This window comes from Chrysoperla carnea, chromosome 4 (genome assembly GCF_905475395.1).
Source record: "Chrysoperla carnea chromosome 4, inChrCarn1.1, whole genome shotgun sequence".
Taxonomy (NCBI): domain Eukaryota; kingdom Metazoa; phylum Arthropoda; class Insecta; order Neuroptera; family Chrysopidae; genus Chrysoperla; species Chrysoperla carnea.
The window spans coordinates 75,669,828-75,688,873 of NC_058340.1; the positions used below are offsets into that span (position 1 = coordinate 75,669,828).

Genomic DNA, 19,046 nt, shown 5'->3' on the forward strand with positions numbered 1-19,046 from the left:
TGTCATTCAATTGTTTTTTTTTTATTATCTTAAATGTCTTTCAATTGTTTTTTATTATCTTAAATGACTAAGAAAATGTGAATTTGTTTTTATTCATTTAATTAAATCAATTTTATTTTTTTCACAGATCTTTTATACTATGGCTAATTAGATAAATAAGTAATTTAGTTTTTATTAATTTATCCAATACTAATCGAATTTACAAAATGGTTTTTTTTACAGACATCTGCATATCATGTGGAACTTAGAAATAAATAAAAAACCATTTTGTAAATTCTAAATTTACTACAATTATGTACTTATTTAATTTAACTTACTGGTTACGAGTTTCTTTTCGCGAGGTCTTTTATTTATCACAATAAGTCTGAAGGGCATTCGTACGAGAGGTTGCTGTCAATGTTCTGTATACCAACTTTTTAAATTACTTAGCCGTAAATTTTTCTTTTCGAAGACCTAGAAAATTTTTGAATTGCGCGGCTAACTTATAATTGATTTTCCCAAAGAATGAGATTTTCTCAGCCGATATGAACACTACGCCTGCCCTTAGACTTATAGTCAACCAATTACTAAAAATCAACCAATTTTTTACATTTAGTTTACAAAGTTGTAATTTTGTATTCCAAAGCTCATAAAAGTTAAAAAGTTAAGTCCTATTCAATTTTTTATTTATATAAAATAAATATAAAAATATGGAAGATTATAAAAAAATATTTATCATGTTATTACTAATTATCTAATTAATTAATTAATAAAAAAAACAACAATAATTTAATTATTAATTAAATAGAATTTAGATTGTGGTAGTTGCTTTTTTATTTGAAACCAACTTAAAACTGAAAGGTTTCTATGTTTTTTCTTTTTAAAAACATGAATTTTGTGCAATATTTTTAAATTTTGATTAAAAACAATTTTTTAATTCAATCATTTTCGGATAAACAATTTTCTAATGATGTAATTTTTTCTCTAAACTTGTGTAACATATATTTTGTCAAAAGTTCATTAAAATACAAAAGAGAAAAAAATTTTATTCATGAGTAAGGACTCGAAAATAAGTTTCTGTCTGAATTTCTTAGTTAGAGTTCATTAGTTAATAATGTTCAAAATAGTAAATATTGATCGTTATAGACGACTCATTCATCTAATGAAGCCCGTTATAAGTAGAATGTCCTTTTATCCGATGCCGTAATAACCGATTTTGACTCTATTTAATAAAAACTAAAACTACTAGATAAGGTTAGCGTGTCTGTCCTGGGGTGGGATTCAATTAGATCATAGTTGCCGTTGTGATACCGAAGAAAGGTTGGCCCACATCCGGTCACTACTCCTTGACCCATTTTGAGTTCTTTAAGAACAGCAAGAGTGCTTTTACATCAACGATTTCATGATCATGACAGGAGCTGGATAGTGACAGAGAAGGTGAGACATCGTTTCCTCTTTAATAACAATTATCTTTAATAACTCTTTTTTACGTACCACAATTTTACAATGAACTTTTGAGATGACGTTTAAAAGTTTTCGAAAAGATTTCTTCATCAAAATATTTTTTGCAAACTAAATCCTAAAAAGATTGAATTATTTTGTATTGCCTATACTAAGTACTACTACAAACACTACAGCAGTAAAATCAGATCGGATCTTACAAAATAAAAATAGCATATCAATGAATTCTGTAAATAAAACAAAAATATTATAAATGTTTCTAAATTTAATTTTTAGTTTTCATTTTATTTTGTCTTAGATGAATATATATATATTGATTGATTTATTTAACCAAATAAAGTTTTTTATCGACCTTGAAAAACAGAGTTGACTTTGCCAAAAGGTATTTCCTTAACAATAACTCGAATCAGATTGTTGGTACGAATATAAAGAAAAAAACATACTTTTTAAACATAAAAGAAGGAGCAGCGGGAGCTGAAAAATTAACAATAAGGCACTTCATGGAAACTTTCTAGTTCAATTATTAGAGGCTGCTTAAATTAAATTGAGCGTATAAATTTTGTATAAAACTGTGGTTGTGATTTGTGAAGTTTTGGATAAATTCTAAAGGTTTTATTTGAACTTGAACAAAAAGGTATGCATGTACACGAAGCTTTAGAATAAATAATTTATAAATGTAGAGACAATTCATTGTGTTCGGTTGCACAATTTGGTTGCATGGTTGCATGCATGTGAATGAAAACAACCACGATTGGCGCGCACTAAATGCATTTGTCGGTTTGTCGACGACCGAGCCTTCCTCTTGAATTAAATGGTGGCAGGGGCCACGGAGTATATTGTTTAAGGAATTATTATTAATAAATTTCTTATCAAAATTAACGTTGATTTCTCAAATTAATTTCATCAGTTAAATTAGTTTTGTTGTTGTTATTATTATTTTTACAAAGTAAGTAAATATATTCTTTATTTTTAATAAAATTTGTATATAATCGAACCCGACATACGTATTTCAGAGATCGATTTACACGTGGTTTATTCATTTTTACAAAAAAAAAACATATCTTTTTCATAGTTTTTCATTATTGTTTTTATTTCTTTTAAATTCATTTCATTCCGATTATTTATCAATATTCGATAAACTTTAACACCGGTTTAATTTTTCGATTTTAAGAGCATGATTTTTTTTTTTTTGCATTTTATGAAAATCGTATGTGACTCCATTGTAAGAAATTTTTACAAAGAAAAAAAGTTTAAGTTATTGTTTTATTATATATTAGCGAATTATATTAGGGATTAATAGTTTTTTGTCCAAATGTATCTGTTTTTAAACAAAATTTTTCCATATATTTCAAGTTTTTCAAAAGTCTAAATATGTTAACATCGCATTTAAAATTTTTCTTGTATATATTATGAATTTTCTTTGTATTGTTTTGAAATTTATAAATAGAAATAGTAATAATTTAAAAATGATAAACATCGGAATTTTTTAAAATATTCATTTAATTTGCATGAAATTTTATGGTGAAATACGGATTTTTCAATTAATATTATCGTGTAGGTCTTAATTTTGAATTTTAACAATCGAAATTGATTAATTAATGGCTGAAGGCGTATCTTTTTTCGAGTCGTAAATTTTGTGGTAATTTTAAACTTGATCGATATCAAGACGTAAAATTTTTTATTCTTGAATCAATTATTATTGCAGTTACAGTTAATAAAAGCACAAAAGTGCAGTCCGCCACCAAATTAGCAAAGAGTAACATTCTTAATAAGAGTAATCACTAGCTAATTCTTACTGAAGATGACTACTTGGTAATCGAAATACGTATTTTAAAAATACAAAAAACTGATCTAGGAAATTGGGGCAAAAATCGAAATTTATTTCGAGGTTTATAAGCTTGGCCCTCAGAAATTCTCTAATATAATGATCAAAGAAAAAAAAAAGAAGTTTTGTATTTGACAGTATGAAAAATTCTAAATAAACTGAATTTTTGAATCCTATTATGAAAATTACAAAATGCTTTCTCCTTCTTAGTCAAAAAGTATCGATTGAATAAATTACGGAAATTTTTAATCAGTTATGTAAACCGTATACCTAATTTACAGGAATTTTGGAGGTAGTCGACTAATTATTATAAATGTAGTAGCTATTTGCCAATTTATGATAATTTTTAATTTAATTGTATTTAAATTGTAAATTTATGCACTTTCTTCAATCTTTTCGAATTGAAATATTCATTAAATACTGAAATTTTAAATAAGTTTCTCGAATCTTTGCAATTTCTAGTACTACAGAAACATATGGCAGCTTTTCAAAATTTTAAATGCCTACAGTTACAATTTACAAATGGCCACCATATAGTCAAAAATATGCTACCTTAGCAGCCGAAATTCCAAATGTTAGGCGTTTCGGTATAATCGATACCTGAAAGACAGCTGAGGAACCTAATCCAACATTCAAAATTTTTGACTCCTCTAGGCAGGTTTCCTCGACGATGTAGCTCCTTTACTCTGTTGGGTTTTTTTGTTGTTAATTTTTATTTATTTATTTAAATTACAGAAATAATTTTCCAAGATGAGTTCAAGTTTATGCTGTTACAAATGCAACCGTATCGGTCATTTTGCCCGTGAATGTCCACAAGGCGGTGGCAGCGGCGGTGGACGTGACGGTGGTGGTCGTGGTGGTATGGACGGTGGCGGCTTCAACAGACGTGAAAAGTGTTACAAATGTAATCGTTTTGGTCATTTTGCACGTGATTGTAAAGATCAAGACCGTTGTTATCGTTGCAATAGCACCGGCCATATTGCCAAGGATTGTTTACAAAGTCCTGACGCTCCGTCATGTTACAATTGTAATAAACCAGGGCATATTGCGCGCGCATGCCCTGAATCGAATTCCGATCGTGACGGAGGTGGTCGTTACAATTCACAATTGTGCTATACATGTCAAAAGACAGGTCATATTTCGAGAAATTGTCCAGAGAGTACTAAGGCGTGTTACATTTGCAATCAACCGGGACATCTTAGGCGTGATTGCGAACAAGATGTCAGAAAGTAAAAGTTGGAATCTTTTTTCAAAACAACTTTTACAACATTTTCATAATTACAAAACCTATTAATTAATTATAATGTTTGGACCTGAGAACGGTTATCCTAATTTTTGTAACGCAGCCGATGGAGATAATATATTAAAAATTTGATTTGTTAGTTACACAAACTGAGGCTCTTAAAGCAATTCAAATAACAAAGTATCCATAAATTGATATGCAAATTTAAATAAATACAGAAAAAAGAGGCCCAGAGGCTTGAGACAGTTTTTTTTTTTCGTTTTAACAAAAAAAAAAAAGAAAGTAAAAAAAATAAACAGCGGGCAAATGAATTCACGTTGGCTGTTTCTCAAACTTTAATTTAAGATGGGAATTTAAGGTGAGCTAGTGCTCATCCTATGTCTTAAAAGGAAATTTTACAAAAAAAAGTAATGTTTTTAAACGAAAAATAAATATATATTATTATGAAAAACTCAAATATATAGAAAAAAAAATGGAAAATTCATTGGTGTATTTTTGTATAAGTTATTTCAAAGAACCTTCGTCGAATTTATTCGAAAACATTTGCTATCAAACATTCCAAAAAAATGAGTCACTAACAAATTTTTTCGAATAAATTTTTATATTTTTATTTCTGTTTTCTTGACGGACCGAATGTTTTTGAAAACTCAGGGTGACGAACGATCTGAAAATTGATTGTAATTATAAATGTTAAATTGTAAACATCCAATATTCAGATTTTGAATAAACGCAAGTAACGAAAACTTGAAAGACCATATTCTTTATCGATTTTTCCGAATAAACGATTGTTCGTTTCAAAAGGAGTTAGATAATAGTCAAATCGTTTGCTACCCTGAAAATGGAGAAGAAAAAACTTGGTTTTTAAACTCTCAAAATAAAAAATTGACAACTATTGTTACATACAGTGTGTACAAGGCTGACTTTCAATTTCAGTTTAAGCATTATAAAAAAGAGTATGCAATATAAATTGTATATTTGTGGTTTAATTTTTTTCGTTTTTTTTTGTATTTAATCCTTTATATTAAAATTTTGTGAATTTTTTTTTATACGAATTAGGTAAATTTTTTTTTTGTAAAACGTTTCTGAAACATTCTGTATTTATTTTTTAATTTTATTTTTCTAAATTAATTTTTTTTGTGAGAAATCAGGTTGTTTATAAAAAGTAAAGGAAAATTAATAAAAAGAAAATTTATTTGGCGAAAATATTATAATGAATATTTACCAAGAAAAATACTTTATTTTTGATACAAATTTCTTTTTGATAACAGTGATATTTTATATAAAATATTTTTATATAATAAAGTCTGAGTCGTATCTATTGAGCTTTAGAAAGACAGAGAGAGAGAAGTATTTATTAATTTAGAGAGAGAGAGAAAGAAAGAGATCATGATGTGAAGACAATTGAACAGTTAAGTACGAAGATATTATTGAATATTCATGTTTCACGATTCAACAGTTTTTATGAGGATATTAATTTTATTATCGAGTCAAATATTAATTCAGGGACATAGGAAAATTAAGTAATTCTTTTTTTAATTAATTTGAAAACTAAAAGTTTTCGTGCGGCGAAAATAGTTCGTTTTCGAATGTCGGATATTTTTGCATTCTTCCTTCAATTGTGTTCTTGTTTAAATATGTGACATAGTTCGTCACCCCGAAAAAAAAAAATCCGATGCCCCTTGAAAGAGAAGTTCCTAGTTATGGAAATTTTCGTATTTAAAAGTTTTGAGGCACGACTTTGAACAATATCTGCTAAAATTTCCATAATACTCTTAAATCCAGATGATTTAATAAATTTGGAACCCGTTTTCGTGTTAAGATAATATAAAATTAATATTCTCGCTAGGAGTTTGATTTTTAATGAAAATTGTGATATTTTTTTTTGTTGACGAATAGTTTGACGTCATTTATTGATGAAGGCCGTCCCAAGTTTTGGAGCTAAAGAGTGGTTTCGAAGGTTTCTTGAGTTTGTTGGTACATTTAAAACAATACAAAATGTATTCTTTTAAATGTAGTTTAGTAAGTGGGACAGAGAGAGAGAGAGAGAAGCACGAGGAAGAGGAAGTAGAATGAGAAAGAAGGAAGTTAAGGTTTGTTGGAAGATGTTTTAGAAATTGTTTTAAAAACTGTTATTGTGAGAAGATTTGGTGGAAGGATTTTGTTTGGAAGTTTAAAATTGTTATTTTTGTTTGATTTGCTTATTGAAAAGTTTTGTAATGGCATGGCGATTAAAAATAATTAAAAAATACATTTTGCGTCCTCGATTCATTTTGAAATAAAATGCAAATCAAACTTTAAATATTGTGTTTTTATTATTTTACTTACAATGTACAAAACATCAAATTGAAAACAAAATGGAAGTCAATAAATAAAATTTTTATCTAAATTATTGAATTTAACTCATTTTAAAAATCCTATTGTCTTTTTCTACCTAAATCTGAAGGACATTACAGACTAGATAACAAAAAAACGGTGAAGTTTAAGGATGAATACCCAATATTAAATTTGAAGTCATTTTATTCAATTTAAAGTATGTTGAAGAATAAACTCCACTCTTTCGATTACATGGAAAAAAATAGTACTTTTCCGTGGGTTTAAGAGAAATAATCGAAATTGAAAGCGTCATTAACTCCGGGTTATTTTTGCCGGAAGTAGTTTAAATTAGAACAAAATTAAAAAATTTGATACGTAAAATTGAACTCAAGTAAAAAAAAAACTAATTTTTGAAAACTATGCACTTTTTAGAATTATTTTATGCAAAAAAAATTGGTCCTTACCGTGGTTTTTGCAGAAATATTTGAGTTCAATTTTGGGAAAGTCATACTTTTATGTCATTTAAATGTCATTATGACATTATTTTATGAAAATTTCAAGTCAAATTACATACTTGTTTTATGATAAATAATTAATTAAAGATACAATATTAATTATTTCATACTTATAATTACTTATAATTACTTAAAAAAATATTAGTATGTATGATTCTCTATAAAAATTAATTAAAAAATTAATTAGATGTACTACCCGAATTTGACATGGTATTCATCCTTAAGTGACTCATGTCACTTACAATTTATGATCACGAGATACAATTTATGGCCATCTGTTCTGATATACTTAATGAATATGGCTATTTTTCATTTAAAAAAGAAATTGGAAACTGTAAATATATTTTTCCTGTGTAAAACAATCCCTATCCCTATATTTCCAGTGTTGGAAGAGGGGATAAGTGCGAGTAAGAGAGATGTTGGCTAAAACGCGGTGGTCTTTACTTTTAAGTCCAACGAAGTGGGTCAGTATCAAGCTCTAGTACTCTTAATATTTTTATTAGTACTTATGTTAAATATCATATGATTTCTCGAAGAGCAAAATGGATATTGGAAGGATTGAAAAAGTCATTTAAAGGAAAAGGAAGGTTTCCAATTTCCATATGAGAAAAGAATGGTGTTACGGAATTTCGAATATAGCCGAAAAACGGATTTTTCCCTTTTTCAAGTAAAAATATTTCGAACACCTTATATATTCAAGAAATTCGAATTTAGCACCCCAAAATTTAATATTTTCGCATACACCGCCATGTTTGTAGTATCAATAAACAGGTGTTCAAATATTAAATTACCTATAATCAAAGTTTCGTTTGTTTTAAGGTAAATATTTCACGGACAAGATATTCTACAGTTAAAAGGTAAGGAATTTTTGGAAGCAAGATAATGGTAAAAAAAGAATAATTTATTGAATAAAACTCAATATTATTTACATAAATTTAACAAATAATTGCAGTTATAAATTATGATAATATGTAACAATAATAAATATTATTCCACAAGAATTTGATGTGAATAGACTTTAAACTTTGTATAATGTTCAATTACATTGACTCAAGGCTACGAGTGTGCTCCAAATTCTCAAGGCTCCAACTCCAATCATATCAAACACTTAATTTTATTGTTCAAAAAGATATTTTTTTGATTTGTTTCTTATTAATTACTATCTACAATTAATTTATTATCCCTTTAGTTTTGAGATCTTGTGAGTGCAAACAACTTTGTATTTAGTTTATTTATATTATTTACTTTTTACTTTTTAGTTCAACATCAAGCTTGTACTTTAAAAAAAACATTCTTTTAAAAAAAGGAATTTAATTAATACCTTGTGTAGGCAATATGTGTAACCTGTATGTCACAACTATAGCATAACTAGATAAAAATAGATAAATTTTTTCTACAAAAGTTTTTAGTTATTTTTATAATATAAACAATTTCGAGTTTAATAGCTAATTCTTTCGAGCTTATTGTGTCTTATGTTTAGTTTTAAGTGTATTTTTACATAAAAGTGTTAAACATTTGCTAAGAACCATTTTTAAAATATAAAGAATTAAAATACTGAATATTAAAGTTATGGCAACGATATCTAAACAATATGTCTGATAGAAAGGCATGTGTAAAGATGCTGGTTCTAATTCTTTAGCTCCTTTATGGCGAATCACGTATTCAATCCAAAATATAGCTCTTTTCATTGGCGTTAGAGGTTGGTTACGAAATGCAGAAGATATACGTTCGATGTTTTTTGTGTATCTACAAAAATATAAAAAATGAAATTTTTGTGACAAAAATATTAATAAATAACTTACTTTGGATTTTCAATAACTTCATGGACAGCTTTAACAATATCATTTGCGTTGAGCGTGTGCAAATTTAAGGCAATACTTATGCCCTTTCGTTGCATTCGTTCAGTGTTAAACTTTTGATCTAAGTATATTGGTATTCCAACTGTCGGTTTATGAAAATAAATTGCTTCTTGGCTACTTAATTCTCCACCATGCGTTATGAATAATTTTACATTTGGATGATCTAGAACAAAAAATTTCATAGAGATCAAATCTGTTGTATCTTAATTATTAAGATCAAAATGTTGATACTCACTTAAAACGTCGGGTTGTGGCAACCATTTATGGATCATCACATTATCAGGTTTCCCCGGTAAATTATCGGATTCAAATTTCCACAGTATTTTATATGGTAATTGAGCGAATGCGTTTAATAAAGCTTCTCTTTTCGATTTATCTAGAATATCTGAACGAATATTAGATCCCATAGAAAAGAATATTGCACCTTCTTTGGCATTATCCAAAAATTCCTTTACATCCTACAAAAGATTAGATAAATAAAAGATTTGTGTTTGAAAATTAGTTTTAATCTAATTCCAATCTTCCACATATAATTTTTCATAAACGCCTAAAATATAGGCAACGTGTTAGACACAAATGCATAAAAAGTTGCTGTAAGTAGAAAATCTTTCATTAAAATTAAAACTTATAGTATAACTAATAAGCCGGGTTGAACAGCTGTTCATCGAAAAGTACTTGCTCAAACAGCCGAACCACTTAAAAATTTAACTAATAATTAACTTTTTAGAAAACAATAGGATTCTTTTACCAGAAAATAGTTTTGGTTGTTTTACTTTTAACTTACTTTTGGTAAACTTCCTTTTAATTTAATATGTAAGCCACCAATCGGTATGGTATTGGGTGTTAAAGGTCTTGGATATCCAAGAACAGGATCCATATTCATTAAAAACAAACTAATTTGTTTATCCAAATCCAAAGAATAATCAGCATCAGGACCATAAAATTCTTTCATCACATTTAAAACTTTCGGGGTTGTGATATAAATTCGATGCCATATTTGATATAAATGTACATAAAAATTTATAAATCGTTCTCCAAACGACATTTTATCATCACATGGTAAAGTATAAAATGGGAAAATTGCTGGATATAACCAATCACCAGTATGTACGTTGTACCATGGTAGCATTCCTAACGGACTGGTACCAATTATTGGCGGGGAGCCAAGTTTCTTAATTAATGGATAATTACATTCTGGTAACATTGATATGTCATATATTATTAAATCAAATGTATTTTTTGGATATTCCATAAGTTGTTTAAATCCATTTGATTCCAATTGAAATTGACAACAAGTTGGACCCCAATCTAATAACAGGGTATCGAATGGATTGACTTTTTCAAATTCATCGAAATTCCAATCCTCCACAAGTAATTTTTCATAAACACCTAAAATATAGGCAACGTGTTAGACACATATGCAGAAAGAGTTGCTGTAGGTAGAAAATCTTTTATAAAAATTAATACTTACCTTCAAGATGTATAAAAGTATAATTATTAGGATTTTTTTCAAAATCAGGTGAAACAAATGTAACATTGTGACCATTTTTGACCAATTCTTGAACAAGTACACGATGCCATAACGAGTGACTATGAGATGGAATTGGTGATAATACTAAAATATTTACACTAAATACATTATCAGCAAAAAATATTATATTTATAAATAAAACTAAATAATTTTTATAATTCATTTTTTAATTTAACAATAAGCTTGAAAAAAAATAAAAACTTTAATCAATAAATAAGTAAATTATTCTAAAACCACTTGAATTAATTCTAATTTTTTGACACTAATACTGATTAATAAATATAAAATACCTACAGATTAGATGAAGATACAATTAATTGGAAAATTAAATACAATGCATAGTAATTAACTTATCAAGGTCAGATAAAATTTTACAGATGAAAGGATTTTATTTGAATAGACAAAATCAGGCGTGGATTCAATTTTATTACTTTTCAAGAGCATTTTTTGTGTAGTTAATAATTTTATAATTTTCATGCTTTTAAGGTAGTTTACTCGAGAAATGGCTTTTCTTAGTATTCAATAAAATTGAAGTATAAGATTAATAAAATTATTCTGTGTTTAAAAAAAAAGGAATTTGTTCACCGTCTGTGGAATGAGATTATTAGCAATCAAAATGTGCATAATTAACATGCTGGAGGTATGTACAGCGAGTATAAAAAAAGATACTTTTTTATACATACAAAGTGTAACAATTTAATTATTATGGCTAATAGCTTGATTAAATGCAAGAATGACATATTTTCAAGTCCCATTTCTTCCGAAAACAAACGATTTTCGAAAAAAACGTTTTAAATAAAAATTGTTAGTTTTTTTATGAGGATCAACTTTCTTATTCTTAGGACAACAAGAAAAGGGTGCAGAGCAACGAAAATCCTTGTCTCTTCCTAGTTATGTCAATGCTGCCCATTCTGCCTAAATTAGTAATCGCAGTTTATCTACATCTCTAATTCGCATCAAGGCTATTAAATTTAATTAAAATTATTATCGTCTCTTCAGTGACGTACCCGGAATAGTATTTTGGGAGAAGATGTTGTACTTGACAGAAAAAACTAAAGATAATAAAAAAGGATTAAATACTTAAATTTTTCAATAAAAAGTTTTTTAATTAAAATTTTTTAATTTAATTATAATTATGACTTAGCAAAATTTAATGTTTTTTTAATTTTTTTTTAAATAAATTACTTTTAATAAATCTTAAACATTTACTGATAACAATTTTTAAAATATAAAGAATTAAAATACTGAATAATAAAGTTATGGCAACGATATCTAAACAATATGTCTGATAGAAAGGCATGTGTAAAGATGCTGGTTCTAATTCTTTAGCTCCTTTATGGCGAAGTACATATTCAATCCAAAATATTGCACGTTCTAGTGGTGTTTGAGGTTGATCACGAAATGCTGAAGATATTCTTTCAATATTTTTGGTGTATCTGTAAATAAAGTTTATAAAATCATTTTTGGAAACTAAAAAAAATATAAATAAAACTTACTTTGGATTTTCAATAACTTCACGGACAGCTTTAACAATATCTTTTGTGTTGAGAGTTGCAAAGTTTAAGGCAACACCTATTTCTTTTTGTTGCATTCTTTGGGCATTGTACTTTTGATCCATAAATACTGGTATTCCAACTGTGGGTTTATGAAAATAAATTGTTTCTTGGGTACTTAATTCTCCACAATGCGTTATGAATAACTTTACATTTGGATGATCTGAAAAATTTTCGATAAATAAAATAGATTTGCTCTTTTATGGGTATAACTTTTCAAAGGCAGGAAATTTGTCTATTTATCTATAACAGATGGAAAAATTCGACCACTTATCTTCTCGAGAAGATTGCTAAACTCTCAGTAGAGGAAAGTGCTACATAATGATCCCTCAGGATAAAATGATCCCTTATTGTTTTAAATAAACCATTAATTATTAAAATCTTTATTCACATGTTCAGAGAGCTAATCAAATTATATCAAATTAACAAAAATAAAACATTTTGAAAAGAGCTACCCCAAATTGCATGGCCTCTGGGTCCCGACAAGGTTAATTCAGCCCTGTCAAAACAATGATACTTACTTAAAACGTTTGGTTGTGGTAACCATTTATGGATCATCACATTATCAGGTTTCCCCGGTAAATCATCGGATTCAAATTTCCACAGTATTTTATATGGTAATTGAGCGAATGCATTTAATAAAGCTTCTCTTTTCGATTTAACAAGAACATCTGATCGAATATTGGAACCTAGAGAAAATAATATAGCACCTTCTTTGGCATCATCCAAAAATTTTTCTACATCCTAAAATCAGTTTTTTTATAATAATAATGTACAAATATGCGAAAATTGTAACTTACTTTTGGTAAATTTCCCCTTAATCTTGCATGTAAACCTCCAACTGGTATAACATTTGGTGTTATAGGTCTAGGAAATCCAAGAACGGGATCTAAATTTAATAAGAAAAGGCTAATCCGCTTTTCTAAATCTAAGGAATAATCCGCATCAGGACCATAAACTGGTTTCATGACATCCATAACACTTGGGGTTGCTACGTAATTACGATGCAATATCAGATATATATGAACATAAAAATTTATAAATCTTTGCCAAAAAGTCATTTTATCAGTAAATGGTAATGTATAAAATGGAAAAATCGCTGGATAAATCCAATCTCCAGTAAAACTCCCACTCCATGGTACTAAACCTAATGGACTAGTTCCAATAATTGGTGGTGTTCCAAGCTTTTTTATTAATGGATAAAAACATTCGGCTGACATTGTAACATCAAGTAAAATTAAATCAAATGAATTTTTTGGATAATTCAAGATTTGTTCAAATCCATTTGATTCTAATGTCAATTGACAGCTTATAGGGAAATAATCTAATAATAATGTATCAAACGCCTTGAAATCTTGAAAATCATCTAAATTCCAAGAAGCAAAATTTAATTTTTCGTAACCTCCTGAAAATAAAATACAACAAGTGAAAACAAACAATTGACTGAGTTAATTGTTGAAATACCATGTATAGGCAGTGTTGATAACTCACATTTCACATACATACATATCTGACATATTTAACTGATATTCTCATATAATGCGCAAGTGTTGATGCGCAATCGTTTGTTTTTTTTTGACGTCATGTAAATAACAAAAGATATTCACTTTGGTATTCCTATATTAATACATACTATAAAATTTGTATCTAATTAACGCCCTCGTGGGTAAACAGTGATGTTTACAAAAAAATGTTTCAAACAAAAGTTGTTTATTTTTTTGTAAGGAACATTTTTTACATTTAAACTTTTATTCTATCTCTAACGGTTTACAAGATGGGTACTACGGACCCATGACCCAATTGACCCATGTTGCTCATTTACGAACTTGACCTCACTTTTTACGTCCTAAGCACGCTGTAAAAATTTCAGCTTGATATCTCTTTTCGTTTTTGAGTAATCGTGACCACAGACGGACGGACGGACGGACGGCCGGACAGCCGGACGGACGGACGGACGGACAACCGGAAATGGATTAATTAGGTGATTTTATGAACACCTATACCAATTTTTTTTTTGTAGCATCAATATTTTTAGGCGTTACAAACTTGGGACTAAACTTATAATACTATGTATATTTCATATATACATGGTATAAAAATTCAAACTGAAAACTTTTCAATAATTTAGGCAATTTTTTTACAGTGTGGTAATAAAATTTGTATATATATATAAGGCTGACCGCTTTCCTGACATGCTCAAAAAGTTCTAGCAGTTTCAGATATATATAGTTTTTGAAATAATATTGCAATTAAAATGCAAAAAAATTTGCTTAGATTTTATCACTGTCGATCCCCGCTGTCATTTTAACATATATTTTTTAGAAAGTCCATCTTTCTTTCTCCTCGTTTACTGGAGTAAAAGGGATGAAGTACGTCCAGGAAAAAAAATCTCATAAAATCAACTGGGCTGAAATCAACTTACATCGTTTTCTATTATAGGCAACTTGTTAGACTTAAATGCAGTTAAAATAGTCAAAAAAAATTATTTAAAAAAAATTAATTTAGAAAAAAATAATTGCTTTACCTTTAAGATGTATTAAAGTATAATTATTAGCATTTTTTTGAAATTCAGGTGTAACCAATGTAACATTATGACCATTTTTAACTAATTCTTGTACAATTGGTATATGCCATATTGTATGACTAGGTGATAAAACGTGTGATAATACTAAAATATTCGCACTAAATACATTATCAATAAATAATATTATATTTATAAATAATACTAAATAATTTTTAAAATTCATTTTAATAAGTATTTTAAAATAATTTATAAAACGATACTGTTTTTATATCGTTGTTCTGATTGTAACTAGGAACTATGTTTTATAAAATTTAATTTATAAAAGTTGATAAATGATTATTATTTGCTTGTTGTAAATAAATGATGATTTAGTAGTCATTGGCGTAGCTGGAGAGTTTATTTTAGGTCAACTTCGCGTAAAAAATTATTTAGAAGATTCTTTTTTTGGAATATAAAATTATGACGTATTTTTATACCCTGTCTATGTGAAATATATATCAAGGTATACTAATTTTAATCCTAAGATTGTAACGTTTAGAAATGTTGATATTTATCACCTAATTAGTTCATTTCTGGTTGTCTGTCCGTCCGTGATCACAATGAGTCAAAAAACGACAAGAGATATCAAGCTAAAATTTTTATAGCGTGCTAAGGAAGTAAAGTGAGTCTGAGTACGTAAATGAGCAATATAGGTCAATTGGATCTTCGATCCGGAGACCCTTAAAAATAGTTAAAGTTACTTTTAAACCGTTAGAGATAGAACAAAAATGGTGACCGGAAGGGAGCGACTAAAACCATGAAAAATGAATATTTTCTACGGAAGGAGATTAGTTTTTTACGGTGAGCACAGCTGATTTCTTGCTCCTCCATAGCTACCACGCCAATGTAATTAGTAGTGTTGAAGATGATTTGATAAATTTTAAATTGTTTTGATTACAAAATTAACATATCATCATCTATCTCATTACAGAAGCAAATACAAAGGATAATAAGTTCATAATCATTGTAGTGCTTATATAGTTTAAGTATAGGGTAAGTCACAGTACCAAGTACCAAGTGACGGGTACAATGTAGCTTGGTTCATCTTTATTCTCGAATTTCTATAAAGATATTGATATTTCTTTCTATGAAGTTTTTATATTTTCAGTTTTCTCACCAATTTTTTCTCACCAAGCTGAAATAATGACAGGGTGTGCAAGGAAGGTTGGAAATAATAAATATACAACTTTCAAATAAACAATTGGTTTTAATTTTTATTCAATATTTATATAAATACACAGTTTTTTTTTTTTGTAAAAATTTGTTTAATTATTTATTTATTTTTAAGAAAACAATCTAATTAATAAAATATTGCTGCATTTTTTTTAAAATTTATCTTGAAATAAAAATAAATTAACTTTGGTAGTGTAGGCTAGGCCAGAGCGAAGAGCAGTGTGGTTCATTTTATATGCGAAGTGGCTAAATTTGTTTCTTTTAGCTTGCATTCAATAAATGAGAAATGGCCACTTAGATAGTATCGATCTAGGATCACGCGTAGTAACGGGTGTCCCTAAATAAACGCAAGAAGTGAAAGTTGTAAATTAATTCCGGTAAAATTTAAAACTGAATTTTCTTCATTAAGGCGTGAGCCATCGCATACTTGTTGTCAGAAAACTCATACTTCAAAAAAACTCCATGGTAAAAATCCAATTATGTTAAATCCTATGATTTGGGCGGTCTATCACGGTCTAAAACACCCAGTATTGAGGACGTGTTCTTTTTTCGTCTAGTCCTCCATTTTAAAGACCGTAAACTGCTAGCGTGACAGGCTGTCTTTGCTTTTTAGTTATGGACACTTTAACACGCAAATCAGTGGCGGATTTAGAGATTTGCCGCCCGTAGGCTATTCAATTTTTGCCGCCTCTAAATTTTGATATCTTAGTTCACAATCATATCAATTATTTATCAATAAAATTGCAACTTTATGATTTGTGCTCCATTATCCTCATTACATCAACTTTTCCCGTATGGTTAGTATCATCGAGAACTATGGTACCGTGTTAGATCCTTGATTATTTTTACAGCAAAGAATTATCAAAAAACAATATTTTATGCAAAAAATATCTCAAACATGTACCAATTTTAAAGTAAGTTAAGGTATGTGTTAAAACTATACAATACTTATGTAATAGGAATAAAGCTTACACAAAAAATCTAGATTTGGCGAACGTTGATAAATATTTATTATTACACTTACAGTTACAAAACAACACAATAAATATATCCTTTCTTAATTATTTGTTAGTATTATAATTCAAGTCAAATTATAAAAGCATTACAATACTATTTTGCGACACTTTGAATTCGCAAAATCATTTATTATATCAAAAGCGTTTAGCAATTGTTTATGCAGAGATTTTGAGATATTTATTATTTAGCACTGTATATAGGACTGTATTATAATTTTTTCTAAATTTTGTCAATCGAAATAAAAAATTTATGAACTAAATTTGCCGCCCCTTAAAATTTGCCGCCCTAGGCTCCAGCCTACTCAGCCTGCTGGTAAATCCACCACTGACGCAAATGGACAAACATTCAAATCTTGTGTTAATTTTGGGACACTCTTTATTTGATAGCCATTTTGAAATTACTGTCAAATACTCCACGTGACCCTAACCTTTTTATTTGAGGTTAGAAAATGGTTTTTTGTTTTATAGAGATATATAAAGTTTTTTTTCAAGGGTTTTGAGTATACAAGAAAATTTGGTAAAAATAAAAGCTTGTAATTATTTCCATAAAACGAAAATAATTCAAACTTATTTGGTTCAAGTATTATTAAATTCATATTCTGAAATCACAGACGTTTTTATTAAAACTAAATCGCTGACAATTTATGGTGCTTGAATGTGAGCTTAGAACTATTTCCGATTTTTATATTTTTGAAATATCGTAGAAGATTAAATCTTCCTTTCAATAGTTATAACTTTTATATTACCATAGATACCAAAATATCCTAACTCACAACTTTACGATTTACCTTTTAATAGTGACATCTGTGGATTTTGTTAAGAAAACTTTATTAAAGGTTGGTAAATCCTTTTTTTTGGATTTGAGGATTTACTAAAAAGAAGAATAAAACAGCTTGAATTATGAATTTAATAAACTGAAGTTGTAGTATTTTTAGCTTATCGATTTAACAGTTAATTAACGATAATTTCATGGAGCTGTTAAATCAATAATCTACAAATATTTAAGTTAAAAAGGAGCACAATGGTTTTGAAGCGCATAATAGGATTTAAGTAAAAATGACTTTGTATAAATTTTCAAAGACAAGAAAATTTGACAAGTACCTTCTCTCTCTCTATAAATTTTCTTTTTTTATTGTCAATATTTTGATTGATGGCTTTTTTTTTATATTTTTAAAATTAAATTCACTTTAAAAGCTCTATACAAAGCATATTTTAATTACCTAGAAATGAGAATGTAACTGTTGAATCCTAATAATTTCTTAATTAGTTTTCGATTAAGAAAGTGCCGTTTCTAAATGATTTTCTAATTAGCAATAGAAATGTGGTCCCACTGAAAAAAATGTGCTAATGGACGGCAATTTTTAGTGACAAATTTGAAAGAATGAACCGTGAAAATTTTGTAGCACCCGTTTTATATCTTTTTCCAACTTTGATATGATCTTAGTTTTTAAAAAGAAAAACTTCGAAGAGGCCATATTTTGGCATTTCAAAATATTTTCTTGGAACTTTTACGGCCAGCCTAATATACTAACAGTGAATGCTATCGATTCCAAACACAACAGTTACATTCTGGAAGTGCAAAATTCATTAATAAGTGCAGTTTTTTTGGCATAAATTTTGATGTTATTTCAAAATCGGTACTAATAAATTAAAAAAGTAGGTTTTTGTAAACAATGAGATGATCAATAATTTACCACAAATATTGTAAAAATAAACCTAGATCGCTAATATTTGTATTAAGTAAGCCATCTAGATTTTTGTATTAACATCTATGTATAATTCATACAATAAATTATTAATTAGTTGATATTTTTTTTACATAATTATTTTATACAAATTAGTCTAGTACCATGTGTGATATTTAACAGCTATTCCAGAATGTATTTTAAACCCCCGAACCAAAAAAGAGGTGTTATAAGTTGGACCGCTATGTGTGTGTGTCTGTCTGTCTGTCCACAACCGATTTTGATTTTTTTTGTTTCGTTTGAAAGGTAATTAAATGGATAATGATCTAA

The 19,046-nt window shown here is 28.0% G+C and overlaps 3 protein-coding genes and 1 long non-coding RNA gene across 4 annotated transcripts; 1 reads left to right on the forward strand and 3 right to left on the reverse strand.

Moving 5' to 3' along the window:
• The first annotated feature begins 2,218 nt into the window (after positions 1–2,218).
• LOC123298988 (CCHC-type zinc finger protein CG3800) lies at positions 2,219–5,494 on the forward strand. Its single transcript, XM_044881091.1, has 2 exons — positions 2,219–2,386; positions 4,001–5,494. The coding sequence occupies exon 2, from the start codon at positions 4,016–4,018 to the stop codon at positions 4,496–4,498; it is 483 nt and encodes a 160-aa protein (XP_044737026.1). The 5' UTR covers positions 2,219–2,386; positions 4,001–4,015; the 3' UTR covers positions 4,499–5,494.
• A 3,282-nt stretch (positions 5,495–8,776) lies between these two features.
• LOC123298986 (UDP-glycosyltransferase UGT5-like) lies at positions 8,777–10,838 on the reverse strand. Its single transcript, XM_044881087.1, has 5 exons — positions 10,667–10,838; positions 9,980–10,584; positions 9,431–9,653; positions 9,139–9,358; positions 8,777–9,082 (listed from the first exon to the last, which is right to left on the reverse strand). The coding sequence occupies exons 2-5, from the start codon at positions 10,445–10,447 to the stop codon at positions 8,797–8,799; spliced, it is 1,197 nt and encodes a 398-aa protein (XP_044737022.1). The 5' UTR covers positions 10,448–10,584; positions 10,667–10,838; the 3' UTR covers positions 8,777–8,796.
• Positions 10,656–14,978, reverse strand: LOC123298942 (UDP-glycosyltransferase UGT5-like; the record flags this gene model as incomplete). Its single annotated transcript, XM_044881043.1, has 6 exons — positions 10,656–10,824; positions 11,941–12,162; positions 12,223–12,442; positions 12,801–13,023; positions 13,080–13,684; positions 14,804–14,978. Coding segments are annotated over 6 exons (1,614 nt in total), but the record flags the coding sequence as incomplete, so codon positions are not given.
• A 1,404-nt stretch (positions 14,979–16,382) lies between these two features.
• On the reverse strand, positions 16,383–17,523 carry LOC123298989. Its single transcript, XR_006535295.1, has 2 exons — positions 17,362–17,523; positions 16,383–16,615 (listed from the first exon to the last, which is right to left on the reverse strand). It is a non-coding gene; the product is annotated as an uncharacterized LOC123298989 (long non-coding RNA).
• Positions 17,524–19,046: the final 1,523 nt, after the last annotated feature.